Source organism: Culex quinquefasciatus, chromosome 2 (genome assembly GCF_015732765.1).
Source record: "Culex quinquefasciatus strain JHB chromosome 2, VPISU_Cqui_1.0_pri_paternal, whole genome shotgun sequence".
Classification (NCBI taxonomy): Eukaryota; Metazoa; Arthropoda; class Insecta; order Diptera; family Culicidae; genus Culex; species Culex quinquefasciatus.
Genome location: NC_051862.1, coordinates 196,009,580 through 196,027,464, shown reverse-complemented (window position 1 = coordinate 196,027,464; position 17,885 = coordinate 196,009,580). Strand labels below are relative to the sequence as shown.

Below are 17,885 nucleotides of genomic sequence, written 5' to 3'. Positions count from 1 at the left end.
GAACAATAAAAAATCTAACGTAATATACTGTATTATTAATTGTCTTCAACCGATTTTACAAGTTTTTTTTCTCAGTGCGACAAGGTTTCGAAATGATTAATTTTTAAAATTTAAACATGATAAAATGGATAAATATAAAAAAATTTTTACTTAACTGTTTTACAAACGTTATTGTAAGAACCAACAAAACCATTGTACCGAAGAAAAAACTGTCGAAATAACTTGTAAGGGCATTTCTTTCATATATTCCAAATCACACCTCCTATTTTTCAAGTGAATAATATATTTCGATCTAGCAATTTGACTAATATCGCTTCGGTAACGGTAGCAACAACGCCCGCTCACTAGTAACGTTGAATATTGTCAACGTTGTTTTGCACGAAAACAAAAATAAATTATCGCATTTAGCACCTAAGAAAAATAGCAAATAATGATTTATGTCGATCGACACTTAGTATTAATTATGTACAAATCTAGAAATTTACTATTTTAAGAATTATAAAATAAGAAGAAAAGACACTTTTAACCGGAAAATAAATACTGAAGCAATAGACAGTAAAAACACTCGACCTCAAGCTAACCCAATAATAGATAGTAAGAAGTAAAAGAAAAGTATTCACCAGAAGAAAAACAATATATGTACAAACTTTCTTCACCAAAGGCAATCTCTTGAACTTTAAATGCACTCAATTCCTCACCAGCGAAAAAAAAAATAAACACTCACTCGCGCAAACTGGCCTTTTTATATGAATATTTCGAGAAAACACGCTGTAAAGCTACAAGAATTCTTCTCGAACTGCGTAGAAAGATTAGTGCGAAGCGTTTTTTTTTTGTTTTGAGATACATTAAATGTTTACTCTTTCTAAATTCGCTAAAAGCTAAACTATTTGTTCACGATAGTTGGCGATAGCGCAAGCGCGTAAATCCTAGATCCGTTACAATACACGATAGTGGGTTTCAGTTTTTCCATTTACGTTTGTTGTGTTAGTTTAGTAACTACTGTACAGAGTTGTTGATTTGGTTGGTTTTTGAATATGTTCACAACACTACTCTACTGTAATCTCTGGGGCTAGGAGGGAAGATGGCAATAGTGTGAGGGGTGGGAGTAGTATTCTGTTAGTGGCTAGTAACTCTACAGGTGTGTCTGCAAGAAGAGAAAAAGAAACGGGTAAGTATGGTTTTGAGCAGAGATTAGGGGTCATTTGGGGTTAAGTAGCAATCAGAGTGGGTCATTTCATTTTTGTTTTTTTTTTTTAAATTCCCCACTTAAACGACCTTATTATGCCTTGGTTTTTTTAATATAAGCAACATTATTGGGTTAAAATATCAGATAAATTTAATTTATTTACCTATTTATCATTTAATGAAACTGAAATTTTTGATAAATCTATTCACCCAAACTTGAGCAACCAAATCCTCTAACAAATTTGTCAAAGGCAAAGTTATATTAACAATAATATTAGTGAACTTATCGGACTTGGATGTTATTGAATCGATTCTTTTGATTAAATTTAAGAGATATTTCCAATTTTTTTTAATCATTTAAAAGTTTTTTTTTTATGGACTAATATTATATTTTATTCAAATCCCAGTTCAGTCTATTCCCAAAAAAATAATTATCATAATATAATTTTCGCTATGAAATTAACACATTATAAACGCCTAACCAAAATTATTTAGTTAATTTGACATTTTTTCTGACAGCGAACAGTGCACAGTGGTCCAGATCGCAAAATTAGGCGGAAATTTGTTTTTTTTTTTGAAAAATGGTGAAGTTTTCTAGCTTTTATGTCTTAAAAAGAATTGTTGCAAATGGGAAGGCACAATTTGGGTTTGGTTGAAAATTAGGGTGGTTTGCAATTAAGGTGGTAGATGCTGTCTTTCACTTTTGGGGCAATGACTGTCAATGATGGTTTTGAATTTAGGGTCCAGAAATATTAAATTGAAATGAAAAAATAAAATAATCACTAAAGTGCTTTTACAATCAACACAAGGAAAACCATTTTTTGATTGAAACATTCTGAATCATGATTTGAATGTTTTTCTAAAACAAACATGGCCGCCAAATGGCCGATCGGGAATGATGCATTTCAGACCCTTAATGTGATTTTGAAAATATAACTGTTTAAGAATATATTGTGCGATTTTGTTTGTCTTCTTGAAAGTTGAATTTGACTACATATCTCGAAAAGGAGAAAAAAATGTGTGTCTTCGACAAAGTTGCTTGAATTGGCAAATATTGGCTAAATATTCCTGAAAAGTAAGATTTTTAAAGTCACTCTAATTGTTAACCAACCTAATTTTAAAACCAAATCAAAAGTTGTCCCTTTTCATTCGCAACAACTCTTCTGAAGACACCAAAGCTCCAAAACTACATCACTTTTTTGCGATCTGGACCACTGTGCAGTGTTCGTAACGGCAGAATTAAGTGGAATAAAGGGGTTTAGGTGGGTCAGCGATAGTCCGCGCTCCATACAAAAAATATGTTTTGTATTAAAATTGTCCACGAGGGTGGGGATGGGGAGTGGCGGATAGTTCAAAAAGTGTCCACATCATTTATTGATGGTCCCTTTTTAGACAAATTTATGATCATTTCGCAAAAAAAAGTATGTTTAGAGATGGTCAAGCTTGGTCATCACTTTAACAAGTAAAAAGAAACGTTGTTAACAAAAAAAAACAATTTTTGGATGGGTAATTAGAAAACCATGCACGATGTCAAAATTTTCTCATTCTAAAAATAATGCAAAAAAAAACGATTTTTTTTCTGTGTTATTCGAAAAGTTGAATTTTGGAATGTTGAAAATTTGGTTGGTTGAATATTACTCATTTTTTGAGTAATATTAATCAAAAATGTGTAAAAATGTGAACCTGATGAATATTCATCAGAAACTGATGAAAATTCACCAATTCCTGATGTAATATTACACATTTTTTTCGCCACAAAATCTGTCACCATTTCCTGATGAAATAATTTTTTTTTTCTCTGCATGATTTTTCGAAAAAAAAAACTCAATATTGGGAGAATTGCTCAAAGAGTTATACTATTATCCGGGGGGATGACAAACCTTTCCCGACCAAAGCAAACTGACAACAGTCGACATTAGCATGGTTGTCAAATGAGAGCCCACAACAGAAGCACTACACAGAAAAAAAAAAATGATGGTAATATTCATCAGGAAATGGTGACAGATTTTGTGGCAAAATAAATGATAAATTTTACCCCAGAAAATGATGAATTTTCATCAGTTTTTGATGAATATTCATCAGGTTCACATTTTTACACATTTTTTATGTAATATTACACAAATAAAGAGGTAATATTCAACCTACCAAATTTTCAACATTTCAAAATTCAACTTTTTTTTTCTGTGTAGCTGTCAAATGGTAGCCCATAACAAATCAATGTTTGGGTTGTTGTTTTTCAAATTATTCGCAATTTAAACGATAAATTCCTGAAAAAAACAAGTCAATTGTGTTGCCGATGGCAAATTTCATCATATTAATAAAGATTCCATCCCAATATTGGCTGAAAATTCATATCGAAAAAAGTGATTTTTCTGTTTACCTTTTTTTGCTTTTTTTTCTTTTAGTCGATCAAACATTTGCATGGGACTTTTGAGTTCAACCAGGATAACACACTTCGTGTTACCATAGCAATATGTATAATACTGATTCTCAGTGTTTGTTTTCTGAACTTCAAGGTGGCGGCTTCTTCGCTACCCCCTGCTATTATCCAAAAAGCTTCGATTCAAATCTCAAAAAAATGACCCACTCTTTTTTGCTGTTTAAATTATTACAAAAACACAAACAATAACAGACAAAGGTTAGATATTATACCACCACGGAATAGAAGCGTCGTTATCACACGCACACGCACAAATGAGTTCCCATATTAGACTTCTTTTTTGCTAGATTTTTGTTTTCTTTATTTGAGTAGTCTTACAACCACTTGATACATTGAGATGTATGATATTTACTTGCTTAAATTGTTTGTTTCCTTTTTCTGACCTTTGTTTGCCCTTTCGGTTCTTTTTTTTCATTATTTCGAACGAGGGCGCTTTTCTCCTTCTTTCCACTTTCGTGTGTGACAGCTTGTGAGGGTGTGGTGAGTTGGTGATTTTCTTTCGATTTGGTATTTTCAACAAAGATTTTCGTGTTGTTGGCATCCTTGCTTTCACCTTGTTTTTTTTTGTTTGTTTTGTTTATCGAATATTGCTTGTGATGTTGTAGGAAAACAAAGACACTCCCGCGCTGAGATGCGCTGCGAGCGCGAACAAAAACATTGAAATTGTTCAACAGTTATTGCATCTGATTATGTGTATGTTTAATATATATAATATACTTTTTTGTTTTATTTGTTTGTCTACAACTTTTTTGTGTCTTCATTTTTTTTTTTCGTCACGTGATGAGGTTTTCAGTTTATTTTGGTTGTTTCTCGTAAAAGTACGCCTAACTATCTATTCGAATGAGAGTTTGATTTTAGTTGTTTTCTCGGTCGACGACGGAAACACAAACTGGTTTGCGTGTTTGTTTTGCTGGCGCTCACTCATCTTGTGTTTTGTGTTTTTTTCTCACCCTACCAGAAAATTCTGGTTTCTTATTTGTTCTGAATTGTGACAGTATAATTCACCTTTCTTTTTTGTTTTCTTTGTTTATGTTGCAGAGTATAATGAATGAAGCATAAATTCAACAAAAATTTACACTGATTAGTATATGTTTTCTTGTTTGTTTCTGAATAAGAGTCCCTACGATTCGAGATACTATAATATGTATATTCTGAGAACTGGGTCCCGTTCGTGACCCTCATGCTTCATATTTCATAACTAACTTATTATTGTATCGTGTGTTTTTTATTCTGTTTACCTTTATTATTTGTAAATAATTCCCTTACCTACTATGCATAGCGTTTTACCTCTGGTTTCCCACCCCTTTCAAATTTGTATTTATTGTAATGTCCTCCCACCGTTTCTTCCCCCTCTTGCTATCCCCAATTGTCCAAGTTGTTCGCTATAGCTCACTCTATCAAGCATTTGGCAGCTCTGCAGCTGCCAGCCAGCTTTTTTCCTACACGTAGGCCGATTTATTTTGTTTCACACCAAACGCCACCTTTTATGTACATTTTTTGATGATTCTTCGTTAGATTGTGATTCTTATTCACCAGTCCTCTCCTAATGCCACCGTTGGGAATGAGTTTAGTACAACTTTTACGTCGTTCTGTTTTGTTTTTGACACAATTTCTCGCAACTCTGGCGCGAACTCGTTCGCATTCGAATTCAGCAATGGTTTTGGTTGGATTAGAAAAATAAATGTTGTTGATTGCTTCCTGCAAATAAGCGTGCAGCTGGTGAAAGTTGCTTTAAACTGCACAATGTAGCGAAAATGCACTTTGAATAAGGTATCTTTAAGATAAAATATTTAATTTTGAAGATTTCATATGCATAGAAAATAATTTACCTAATAGAAAACTTTAAAATTTGTATTTGTAATTTAGTGTTTGTCAATTGAACAATATTTTGGTTTGATTTCGTTTAGAGAAACATGAAATAACATCAATAAATCAATAAAGAACGACAACAAAAAATGTGAGCGGAGTTTGATGAATATATTGAGATAAACACTGAACATTTGGACCAACCAAATGAATAAACTTAAACATGTTTTTCGACATAAAGCCGACATCTTCGACATCTCTACGCTTTTGCGAATTGACTTTTCTTCGTATTTTTTATATTTTAATTGAATGCATACAAAAAGAATCTATTTTGCATAATTAGTTACTTCATAAAAGGCCTCATTCAATTATGCAGGCTTTTCAGAAGGGTTTTTCTAATCGCTAAGCCCGAGTCGGACCCGACCATCGGCTTTCTTCGCTGGGGTGCAAAAGCTCTGATCTTGCAAGCATGCTTCTTGCTCGGGGGTTACGGGAGCTCCGATGTGTTGACGGTTTGTCCCCGGATAGGCGAATAGATTGCCAGAGGACAAAGACGACCTGGACGCCGATTGGGGAAAATTCCAGGCCAGCAACAGTCGCCTTGCAAGTGTAACCGAAATAATAACAAAAACAACAGCTGATTTGATAAATATTTATAAACATTTCAGGCAACAGTCAAGTACCTGTTTTAGGACTTTAAAAATCATGCAAATATCCGGAAACACAAACATATTATGTTGTAAATCATAAAAAAGTATGTGTTGTTACGTAATAAAATGAAAAAGTTAAGGAAAGTGTAAAAAATAACTAAAAACAAACAATTTTTCAAAAACCATGTTTATTCCAACATTAGGGTTCAGTACGGTAACCGGTTTTGTGAACAGTGCCGCCACCTATGGTTTTAAACTAGTTTCGTCAAACTACCGCTAGAGGGCAATCGCACATCAAACATGCGAACCTAGCGGCAAAAATGAGAAACATGCCGTCGGGTGTTCCATTATGCGGGCTTTTCAGAAGGGTTTTTCTAATCGGTTTGGTGTCTTAGGCAAAGCAGGATATAATAGGAAAGTTTAGAAAGAAATCCCGATCTTTTTAAAGATGAGTTCCTTACATAAGTAAAAAAAGAAACGACATTGCAGAATTTTTTTCAGTCCTTCGATTTTTTTGTTGTTTTTGTAGGGGCTTTAACCTTGCTTCCTCCACGAGATATTTTTAATTGTAAAAAAAAAACAATGTGCGATAAATTTCACCATAAAATGCCTATAACTTGTAAACGAAAAACTTTATTAAAAAAGCACCCAAATTGATTTTGCATCTGAAAATAGTTTTTTTTTTTTAATTTAATTTGACAACATTTTTGTTTATTTTTGAAAATAAAAAAAAAACTTTTAAGTAGAATTCTCAACTTCTATTATTACCAGCTCAAATAAAAATATAGGGAAATTTTAGCTCTGTTTCTGCTGAAAAGTCCTGATCATAATCTATAACTTTGTTAAAGATACCAAATTGATTAGAAAATCTCTTCTCAAGACACAAATTTTCAAATATTCACTTGCACATGAGGTTTTTATAGAGTTCTCGGATTTTTTTTCCAGAAGAACTTAAGAGCCATTGGTAAACAAAGCTCTTTTTACATCGGTATAAGATTTACCTACGAAAAATCCAATCAAAAATACTTGAGATTGTTCGTCTACACGTCCTTCAAGTGCCCTAAACTAAAATAAATGAAATTTTGTTTGAATTATTAAGCAAATCTCTATGAAATCAGCCGATTCCGTACATTTTTGATATTTTTTTTTCGATGTGGCCCAAATTTTGTGAGGGCCTTCTCTATGACCAATAAAAACATTATGTTTTCAAAAGTCTCCAAAAAATATGGATTTTTCAAATGGCAAATAGTAAGCAAGATTTTGAAACTATGAAAAAATTGTTTTCGGAAGAATCGAGAAATTTATCAAATGTGTCGCTTTGAAAACCTGACGGTCCTCAAGTAAAAACCTAATTTGAGCATCTTTTTGCCCGATTTTGAAATCCAAAAACAGAAATTTAAGAGAGTTTTCTCAGCTATCCGAAAAAGGTATTTTAAGAGATGGACAACATTTAAAAAAAAACATAAATATTACTTTTTACATACTAAATTAAACTTACTCTAAATTTGACAGTTAGGCAGTTTTCTAAAAACAATGTGCTTTTCGATTGCAAATTCGATTTAACATCAACAAGTGAATTATTAAATTTAAGTTCTGTATTTTTTTCTTTTTTTTTCCAAAAATCAAAACATGGCGCAAAATGTTTGCCTGTCCTCTAAAACAAATAAAAAAAAGACTTTGGAAAATTTAATGCTTGTGAATAAATTAATTATAATAATTTATTTATCAGGTTAACAAAAATCTTCGAGTTTAATTGTTTTTGACGAGGAAAAAATAATATATCTAGAGTTTTTTTAATAGGTACTATAAACATATGAAACACAATAGTTTATTGGACCTTTAAAAAAAACCCTATAATTTAAAGTTTCCATTATTCAAACAACTCTACAGATTTCATTGAGAAGGTCCAATAAACATTTTTTTTCTTTTTTACTCGAATACAAACTAGTTTGCTTAATTATTTTTAAGCAAAAGTGTAGTTGAAAAAAATATTTTGGTAGATTGATGCCAAAACAGCTAAAATTAGCTTGGATGATTTTTTTATTTAACTTTTTTTTGACTGCATTTTGATAAAGAAAAGATCTCAGTGATAGCGTTCTTTACACTAGAGATATCTTTACGCGGACAAGTCTTTTTTAAAGAAAAATAAAAAGAAGGCGTGAATTGCGAGATAAATGGTGTCTTCAAAATAAAAAATGCTTTAATTGGCATGCCCAACCACTTCAAGAAGAAAAAAAACTCAAAGCTATTCCTGGAATGTTCAACTTCCCAAAACACTATAATCGTGAACCACCCTGATTTGTTTTAAGGTGAATTTTAGGATATCTTAAACCCGTTTTTTTTTTTTCAAATATTCTGCCATTTGCCATTCTACACCATTTTTGCCTTCCTCACCTTACTGTGGAAAGGCTATAAAATCACTCAAAAAAACGAAATTTTTAATTTGACCTCGTAGACTCACCTTCATGTATACATATCGACTCAGAATCACATTCTGATCAAAAGAATGTGTGTGTGGTGAGATGTTGATCAAAAAAATTTGCACTGGATTATCTCGACACTGGCTGAACCGATTTGGACCGTATTGGTCTCATTCGATCCATCTTGGGGTCCCATAAGTCGCTATTGAAAATTATAAAGTTTAGTAAAGTACTTCAAAAGTTATGCTAAAAAAACGATTCTAACAAAAGTCATGAAAATTGTAAAAAGGGTGGTTTTTGTAAGAAACCCCTTCATGTTATTTTTAGACAGGTATTCAAAAGACCTTTTCAACGAGTTCAAAAGATTGAATATCTGACAACCCTATCAAAAGTTATAAGCACATAAGTGCCCTGAATTATGAAGATCTGACTACCAAATCTGATGGCATTGCTGAAAGGTCCGCCCTTTTGTATCTATTTTGGATAGCATTACCCTCTAAATGTGAGGAAGGCACCAACCACTTAAGTAACGTTTTAAAAATGGATTAAAAACAATAACAAACCCTCAAGGCATTTTCCGCTACATTGTGCATCCTTTTTTGTGTTGCCCCGCAAACTGATTGTCCTCAAGCTAAAACCAAAAGTGCTACCGAAAACCAAAAAAAAAAAAAAAAACTACAACCTAAAACACCCAACAGGAACCTGCTCTACTCACAAGATGTCCCCTTTTCACGTACTGCCGTCCATGGTTTTGGCGTGTTGTTCCTGTTTCGCTTCGCCGCCGGAAGTGGGCCCAAAAGTTCTACTCAAACAATCGTTAAACTCATCTAGCTAAACGTTGAGAAATAAAATAAACAAAGGATGGGGGGACGGGAGGAAAGTGCTTAATTTTTTTTTACTTAACTTGTTTGTTTGTTTGCTTGGTTGGTTTTAGTCTAGTCTCATCACAAATGTGGTGGTGGTGGTGATTTGTGGTTTGTGTATGTGTGGTTAAATACGGACGATTATAGATTATGTAACGAAAGCTCTCACGTTTTTGTTTTTAGTTTGGGGTTTTACTTAACAAGTTTGCAACGACGTTTTTTTTTTGTTAACACAAGTTTATGCAAACAGCGCGCGCATATGTATAAGTGTGTGCTCAAGCCGTAAGATAAATGGATAGAGGGGTTTGGGTATGCATGAGTATAATCATAACTATGTGTCACTCTCACTTTTTAGTTCTATCTTCTTGCCTAGTTCGGGAATATGTCAACGTTTCACAATTGTTAGTCTTTTAATCCTCTTCTCATGAATCGTGGTTGTAACTTTGCGTGTTCAATTTTGATTTCATTCAACGAAACGCGCCTCTTCCTTCGCGTAAGTATTTTAATGGGGTCCTAAATACAATTCTATACTCAAGTGTGAGGAGGGTAAATGCACTTACACGCTACGAGCTGGAGTAATGATATTATTCGCGAGATGAACTGTTGTTTTATTGTGAATTTTACTGTGATTTTTTTTTCGATTACTCTATAATATATATGTACAAAGTCGTAAAACTACATCAACTAAGTTGCATTGGTTTGCTTATTGAACGCGCCGATGATAGTAAGTACTCTTTTTTTTATATGGTTTCGTCTATACACGGGTGTAAGTTCTGAAGATTTTTGAGATTTTTCCTTTGTATATACCAGAGATTTTTGTCTCTCTTTTTTTTGTTGTTTACTTATCTAAGTAATTTCCTGATAACGAACGCTGGCTTTAGAGTACTAATTGTTCAGTTTTTTTCCTTTCTTTTGGGTTGGCGATTTGTATTGAGTACCCCGTTTTCCCACCAGTTCACCGAATTTATGATCATGAAACGGTCAATGATTTGGCCCTCACTTTCAGTTGTAATCGTAGTCTACTTGATATCTCAAGTTCTCCTGGTTGAGAAGGTTTAATGTTATTACCGTAATGCAAAAATCCATGATTTTTTCGAAGTAATTGAAAGCGTGAAAAGACAGAAAAAGCAAGGGTTAGTGAAAGATGTTGTCGCGCGGAAAACCATTAGTAACAAGCCATGTTGTGATATAATCTTGATTGTACAGTAACCGAACGTCGATTTTTTGTAGAAAAATAGACACAACAATTCGATTTTACTGATAGAGGCCATCCAAAAACGATTTAACACTTTATGAAGGTGGAGGTTTGGCGATTTTCTACGCTCCAGACAAAAAGCTTTTCTTTGTGTGGACAATTAGTCCACATGAGGGAAAGAGAAGGGTCAGAAATAAAAAAAATTTCCGCTTGATTAAATGATGGTCCCATAACAATCAATTTAATTTGATGATGATACAATTACATCTTTTTTCGACAAATGTTTGAAATTTTTCCACCAAGACTTAAAAGTCGAAAAACATAACCTAAAATTTGTGATCCAATCGATAAGAAGCACACAATACATACAACAGTATCCAAAAAGGGATTTAATCATCATTATTTAATTTTTTAATTATTATTGAAAGAATTTGATAGGAAAATTTACATAGCAAATATCTAGAGTTTTCTTTTTTAAGGTCCAATAAAAGTCTTATGTCTTTTATATGTTTATGGGACCTATTAAAAAAAATCTAGATATGTTTTCGTTGTTAACTTCAATATATTCCTGCAACAACCCGGGCAGACGGTAATAACAAAATTCATGTAATTTCAATAACAAATACTGTGAAAATAACAGAAAATGTTATGGAATCTTCCTGAAAAATCCATTTTTGCATAAGAGTTTAATAACAGTAAATGTAACAAAACAAAAATTGGTTATTGAAGAATAACTCCAACTGTTATTGGGATAATAGGATTAGATGTTAAAATAACAAAAAATAGTAACAGAGATTTGTTCGAAGAATAACTCCAAATATTATTAGTCTGTTATCACAAAAAAAAAATCCAATAACAAAAAAACATCTTAGAAAAACTTGTTAGAAATAACGTAAAATGTTATTGGCCTAGTATTTTCAAATATCAAAAAATATTATTCATACGTTATTTCCGTCTGCTCGGAAACACCCAGTGTAGCCACTCGAATCCCATTTTCGAATTCCCGGCTTTTTCCAGACCAATTCCAAAAAAAAATAGTAAGCAAACACGAAAAAAGTCACGATTTTGCTCTGTAACTGTAAACCTAAAAGTTGTTATGTAATAGAAATATTCAAAATTGAAAATTCAAAAAATTAAGAGTTAGCAATAAAACAAACAGCTTAAAAAAAATGGTTCATGCAACATAAACAGAATAACAGTTGAATCCACAGAAATCGATAGGAATATCAAAGCATTTAAAGTTTATATTTAGCTTATGTGAGCATTATTTTGGCTTACGCATTAGAAAAAATATTTATATTTATGAGTACAGATTTTCAATATGCCTAGCAATTTAAATATTTTATAAGTAATTTTATATATTTTGAAAAGAAGCCAGCATACTACTGTTAACATAATAACCATTAAAATATTTTATTTTTTTTTTTTTTTTTTACAATGTTTTGGTACAAAATTTGGCAGTTGTCCATACAAAAATGAAATACGAAATTCAAAAAACTGACTCTTTTGAAGGAATTTTTTGATTGATTTGGTGTTTTGGCAAAGTTTTAGGTATGGATAAGGACTACACTGAAAAAATGGTGCACGGTAGAAAAAATTGGTGATGTTTCATTAAATTTTTTGTCACTAAAACTTGATTTGCAAAAAAAAACACTATTTTTAATTTTTTTATTTTTAGATATGTTTTAGGGGATATTGATACAATACAATACTGATTTTTTTCAAAAAATTAAAATATTGGGCGCAACAGTTTTTCAACTTCATTTTTCTATGTAAAATCAAATTAGCAATCAAAAAGTACTTAAGTGAAATTTTTCATAAAGTGCACCGTTTTCAAGTTATAGCCATTTTTAGGTAACTTTTTTGAAAATAGTCGCAGTTTTCCATTTTTTTAAACTAGTGTACATGTTTGCCCACATTTGAAAAAAATATTTTTGAAAAGCTGAGAAAATTCTCTATATTTTGCTTTTTTTGAACTTTGTTGATACGACCTTTAGTTGCAAAGGCTTAAACAGCAGGAAAATTGATGTTTTCTCAGTCTCATCCAAAAAACCCACCATTTTCTAACGTCAATTTCTCAGAAACTAATGGTTCGTTTTAAATGTTAAAATATGGTGAAATTTTTCGATCTTTTCGAAAACAATATTTTCAAAATTTTCAAATCAAGACTAACATTTCAAAACGGCATAATATTGAAAGTTTTTTTTTGCAAATAAAGTTTTAGTGACAAAAAAATAAATTAAAAGACACCAATTTTTTTTTACCGTGTATCATTTTTTTTTCAGCGTAGTCCTTATCTATACCTACAACTTTGCCGAAGACACCAATTCGATCAAAAAATCCTTCAAAAGATACAGATTTTTGAATTTTTATACATCATTTTGTATGGACAGCTGCCTAATTTGTATGGAAATTTATATGGACAAACTAATGATGCAAAATGGCTTCTTTGGGCATACCGGAGGCACCAAAAAAGTTTCTGCCGGAATAAAAAATACAAAAAAACAAAATTCAACAAAAAAGATCGATTTCGTAGTGAACTGCTCATATACATAAAACAAAAGTATTAATTTATCTAAAATTTAAAATTGACTGGATGTAGTTTTCTTTGTTTCTGATGCTTTTCTTTTTTTCAGAAATTATCGAAGACATCAATAATACATTTTCAGGCTTGAAGAAGGCTATTAAGAAAATTATCAAAAGAAATTAATAAAAGACACATATTTTATCTGAATAAATTATATACCAAAAAAATGTGGTTAATTTAAAATCCAATGATCAACAAAGTACGTACAAGTTTCCAATTTTAAATGCTTTTGAGATATCTAAAAATTAATGTCTCTGTTTAGACTGAAGTCTAGATTATTACCAGTTAATGAAAATCAAAACTTTACTTTTCACAAATATCCCAGGATCGCTGAAATTCCCGGGATTTCAGAGTTTTTTTCAAGGTTAAGTTTGTTCCATTCCAAATATATCAGCACTGCATTTTTTCAGATCTTGCTTAAATTTGGTACAGCTGTTGATAACATCAGAGGAAGGAAGAATCCCGATTTTTATCCATAAGTTATGATATCCGAACCCCCCATTTCCTTTGTCACCGCCTAATTTTTATTTTTATTTAAAATGCGAAAACACTATACAGTAGTTGTTCGGTAACTGGGCTGAGAACGTAGCCCAGTCACCGAATGTTGATCGTTAACTGGGCTGAACAAAAAAAAACGAGGGGGCCATCGATGCATAATAAAAGTTACTCAAATTTATTTACAATGCTTCCTTTTCATATTTCTTTAATTGTAACTGGAAATTAATAAAAGTTTGAAAAACGTTTTTTTTATTTATTGAATATGATTTTTGCATCCATCAATCATTTTGGTTTGTTTTGATTTTTTGACGTTTGTCTGCTTTTTAACTGGGCTACGGCCCAGTTATCAAGCGCCCAGTTAAAAAGCAGCCCAGTTAAACAAAGCCCAGTTACCGAACAACTACTGTATTTTAAAACTGCGATATTCCGAAAACCACAAGTCATAAAAGGTCGATCCAAAAATATGTTTTAAAACAAATCATCCGCCTGGGCCCAATTGTTTTGGATTACTAACCCTGTTAAGTATTTTAAATTTTTAAAAAGGTTTTTCATTTAAATTTAAAATACACAACATCATTAGACGGATGAATTACGTTGACTTCGTCAATTTGAAAGTTATTCCTTCTCCTGCTTGAAAACTTGTTTTCATTTTTCGGTTGAACTGTTTCTGCCAAAAAGTCGAAATAAATGGCAGCTTTGCTCAGTAAGCCCAAAATAAGGACAACTACCATAATTTTAGTTCGAATTGGATGCAAATGAATAAGCTGCTATGCTCTCGCACTGTCGATTCCCAAAAAATATGAGTTTATGAAATGTTGCACCTGAAAAAGCCACAACACGCCGCAGCAAAACGATTCGCGCACACAAACAACGCAGCAGCGGCTGGACAAGTGGGTTCAAGATGAATAAAACGAACGAAGGTGGTAGACATTATTTTTCCACACGCACCCACACACGAAAAACACACACATAAAATCGGAGGTTGGTTGAGCTTGAGTTAGCTACCTCTCTAATTTGCTTCGGAAAACAGTTTCCTAAACGCCTCCCGGAAGCTGCCCCTGGAAAACGAAATACAACCGAGCGTGGTATGGTCCACGGTGGTCACGGTATTCCGCTCGATTACCTCCTCCTCCTCCTCCTCCTTTTCCTCCTGCTGGAGAAGAACGTAAAATGACGCTTTTTGAATTATACACACGTGATTGTTTGACGGGACGGCACGGGGGACAAAGCAGATCTCTTAGGCACTAAATGATGAGAGGAGTCGGGTTTTTTAATTGGTTGCGTGATTTTTTTTTTTACTTTATTTTGTTTGATATTACAGAAATGAAGAGGATTACTCTTTTGACCCCTTTTTGCGGAGGAATAGTTACTAATAAATTATTTATATGTATATAGGTAAGATATAACTACATAACTTGCTGAGTAAAGAATGTTCTTTTTACTGACAATATAAAGTAATGATTGTGAATAGTTTGTTCTGTACTTTTGGATTAATCGACGACACTATTTCTAAACAGCAGTTTACAGCGTAATAATATGTTTGTTTTAACGTGGGGGGAAATTGTGGTTAACATGCGGCGTGACCTGTTCCGCGAGGGGAACAAGAGAACTTGCTATCTACAGACGTAACCCGGTTCACGCGATATCTCCGGTGTTTGTGTGTGTGCTACAAATTAATTGAATGCTCGAGATTCCCATATTTTTGTTCTTCGTTTAAATCGTAACTACGTATCGATTATGTAGTATTTTTGCTCGCAAATTACAATTTTATACTTGTAAAGTCGTAAAAGAAGCAGCTTTTATAAAGGGTAGCGCACAATAAACAGACAATAAATAAAAGAAAATTGCTGCTCTTTAAATACAATATTCTAAATCACAATGCGATTACTCGTTTCTAAATCTGCCAAATGAAAAGGGAAAAAAGAAAGGGACGAGTCTCACTCGTTGATTCTGAGCACGGCGGCCAGCGATCCGGAACTACCGTCGAGCCCGTCAACCGACTCGATGGTCGTTACGGATGCCGGATGCGGCTGTGGCGACGGCGGCGACGACGACGACGCAGAAGAACCGTGAACCACCGACGTCGACGAGCTCAGCCGGGTCGTGACGACCGAAAGCTGTTCCGGTTCTCCCGCGCCGCCCCCACCGCCACCGGAACTAGTCGCCGTCTGTTCAATGCTTGAGCAGCTGCTGTTCTTGACGTAAATCAACTGTTTGTGCACCTTTTTGACGGCGAGCGCCGACGCGGACGCCACCGAGGACGCCGACGACGACGCCGAGTACAGGTGCGACGATTTGGAAAAGCTTACCATTTCGGAGGTGAGCGAGTTGAGGGCCTTCTCGACGGTCGGCTTGTGGCGGTCCCGGTCCGAGAGGGTCGTGTGCAGGGGAGACGAATGGCCTGAGAATGCTGCAATAATAAAAAAAACATTGAATTAAGACCTTCAACCCCACAAGATAAGATGCGGTCACTCACTTCCGATATCACCGCTGGAGCTGGACTCGGTGAAGCTGGGCGTGCCCTCGGTCCAGGTCGGGGTCGAGCCCTCGACGGAGGCCGGCGGGGTCCACGCTAGGGCGCCCCGGGAGCCGTAATTGCTATTGGATGATGATTCGACTGCTAAATGACTTTCTAATCTTATTTCTGATATACTGTGGGTTGAGAGTTTTTTTGAAAAATTTCGAGCATTTTTTTGTTCAGAGCACGGCATGCGGAATCGAATCGAAATGATAGGGATAGGGTTGAGAGAGAGAAGAATAAAATAAAATATTAGCGATGATGAATATTAATGGAACATTACTAAATATGTTGAACTGTCGAAACAAAAACATGTTTAAAATAAAATCAAGTTTAAACTCGTTGAAAAGATTATAGTCATGCATAGCTATTACTGAGAACGCAGAATTTATATTAACAAAAAATAACAAAAAGTTCACATATAACGATTTTTCAACAAATTTTGGTTTGAATTTTATTCAAACATAGGAGAAAATCCACTCGGCCATCCGTTCACAAAACGAGAGAAAACCATGATAAGAGAGAACTTTGAGAAAATGTTCATTTTTCTCTCAATTCTCTCCAAAAATCTCATTTGTGCTATTTTCCATGTATTTCAGATCAGCTCCGAGCATGTATTCGAAAAATGAAAATGAGAATAGACAAAATTATTCATTTTTGTTGGCATTATTCGATGTTCTGTGTGTGTTTTCAAATCCAATACCCGCTGGCCAGCAGTGAAATTATGGGAAAGTTTATTTGGTACCAGACGCGGATTATGCTGATAAAAGTTATCTTAGTCCCGTATATTTCGACTAAGATTCAGAAAAAGCCTTTTCGATTGTTTTTTGGCTCCAAAACAACTCCCCAAAATTTTGGAGCGATCGGTTAAATTCACATTTTGTCCATTGCGTTACAATTTTGTATGGAAAAAAATATTTTATTTTTCATTCGATTTTAATCATTGTTGCTATCTTTTCCTTGTCAAAAGATACAGCGTCCTCAAAATTGGTCTAAAACGCAGTTTTCTAGCAAGATGACAAATAGGGTGGTCAAATTCCAAGTACATCCCGGTGCCAGCCCCTGAAACAAAAGGTTTATTTTTCTTAACATTGTTAAGAATCTGTGTCAATTTAGAGCGAAATTGGTTGAGATTAACCTATTGATACCCGAGCCTAAAGTTGGTAAAAAAAGTTTTTTATGCAAAAATGACTTTTTTAAATCGCTGATAACTTTTCAGGATCGAGTTTTAAATTTCATATTTTGAGTTTATTAGGTTATTTTATATAGAAACCCAAAATATGACCAAAAATCGATATTTCGACACATTGTCAAATTCTTAGGGTTGGTTCAGATTCAGCGGGCAGAATTACTTGGAAAATTATAAAATTTTCGAATTTTTTTAGGGTGGTCCCATACACTTTTCCCTTGAAATTAGACATTTTTAAATCAAGATAACTTCAGTTTAAAGAAAAATACATTTGAGACCACCATTTCTAGTGCTAGATCTCCCCTTTCGAATGCAACCTAACGTTTAAAGTTTGGCCTGCGCTTTTTTGCGATCTTTATGTTTTAAATTTGCATATTTTTACCTTCAAATGGTCAAAATAATAATATTTGTTAGTTTTTAGAGCATTAAAAATGCCCAGAACACCACGTTTCTTTAAAATTTAACCCTGAATTGCTCCGTTCAGAAAACTGTTTATTGAAGGTTCACTCAGATGCTTTCTCTAAATTTGGTCGT

The 17,885-nt window shown here is 33.6% G+C and overlaps 1 protein-coding gene across 13 annotated transcripts in view; it reads right to left on the bottom strand.

Moving 5' to 3' along the window:
- Window positions 1-262: 262 nt before the first annotated feature.
- The window catches only part of LOC6039097 (phosphatidylinositol 4-phosphate 5-kinase type-1 beta), a 94,860-nt gene continuing 77,237 nt past the window's right edge, over window positions 263-17,885 (bottom strand). For 7 of the 13 annotated variants that reach the window (XM_038257164.1, XM_038257171.1, XM_038257168.1 and 4 more), the window contains 2 exons: window positions 16,121-16,296; window positions 15,100-16,054 (listed from right to left, as the gene is read on the bottom strand). In XM_038257164.1, coding sequence (XP_038113092.1) covers window positions 15,582-16,054; window positions 16,121-16,296 — 649 coding nt within the window. In that variant the 3' untranslated portion in view covers window positions 15,100-15,581. Of the gene's footprint in view, window positions 1,145-9,124; window positions 9,333-9,638; window positions 10,406-15,099; window positions 16,055-16,120; window positions 16,297-17,885 lie in introns of those variants that run through there. The other 6 variants (XM_038257173.1, XM_038257176.1, XM_038257172.1 and 3 more) reach the window with 6 other exon arrangements.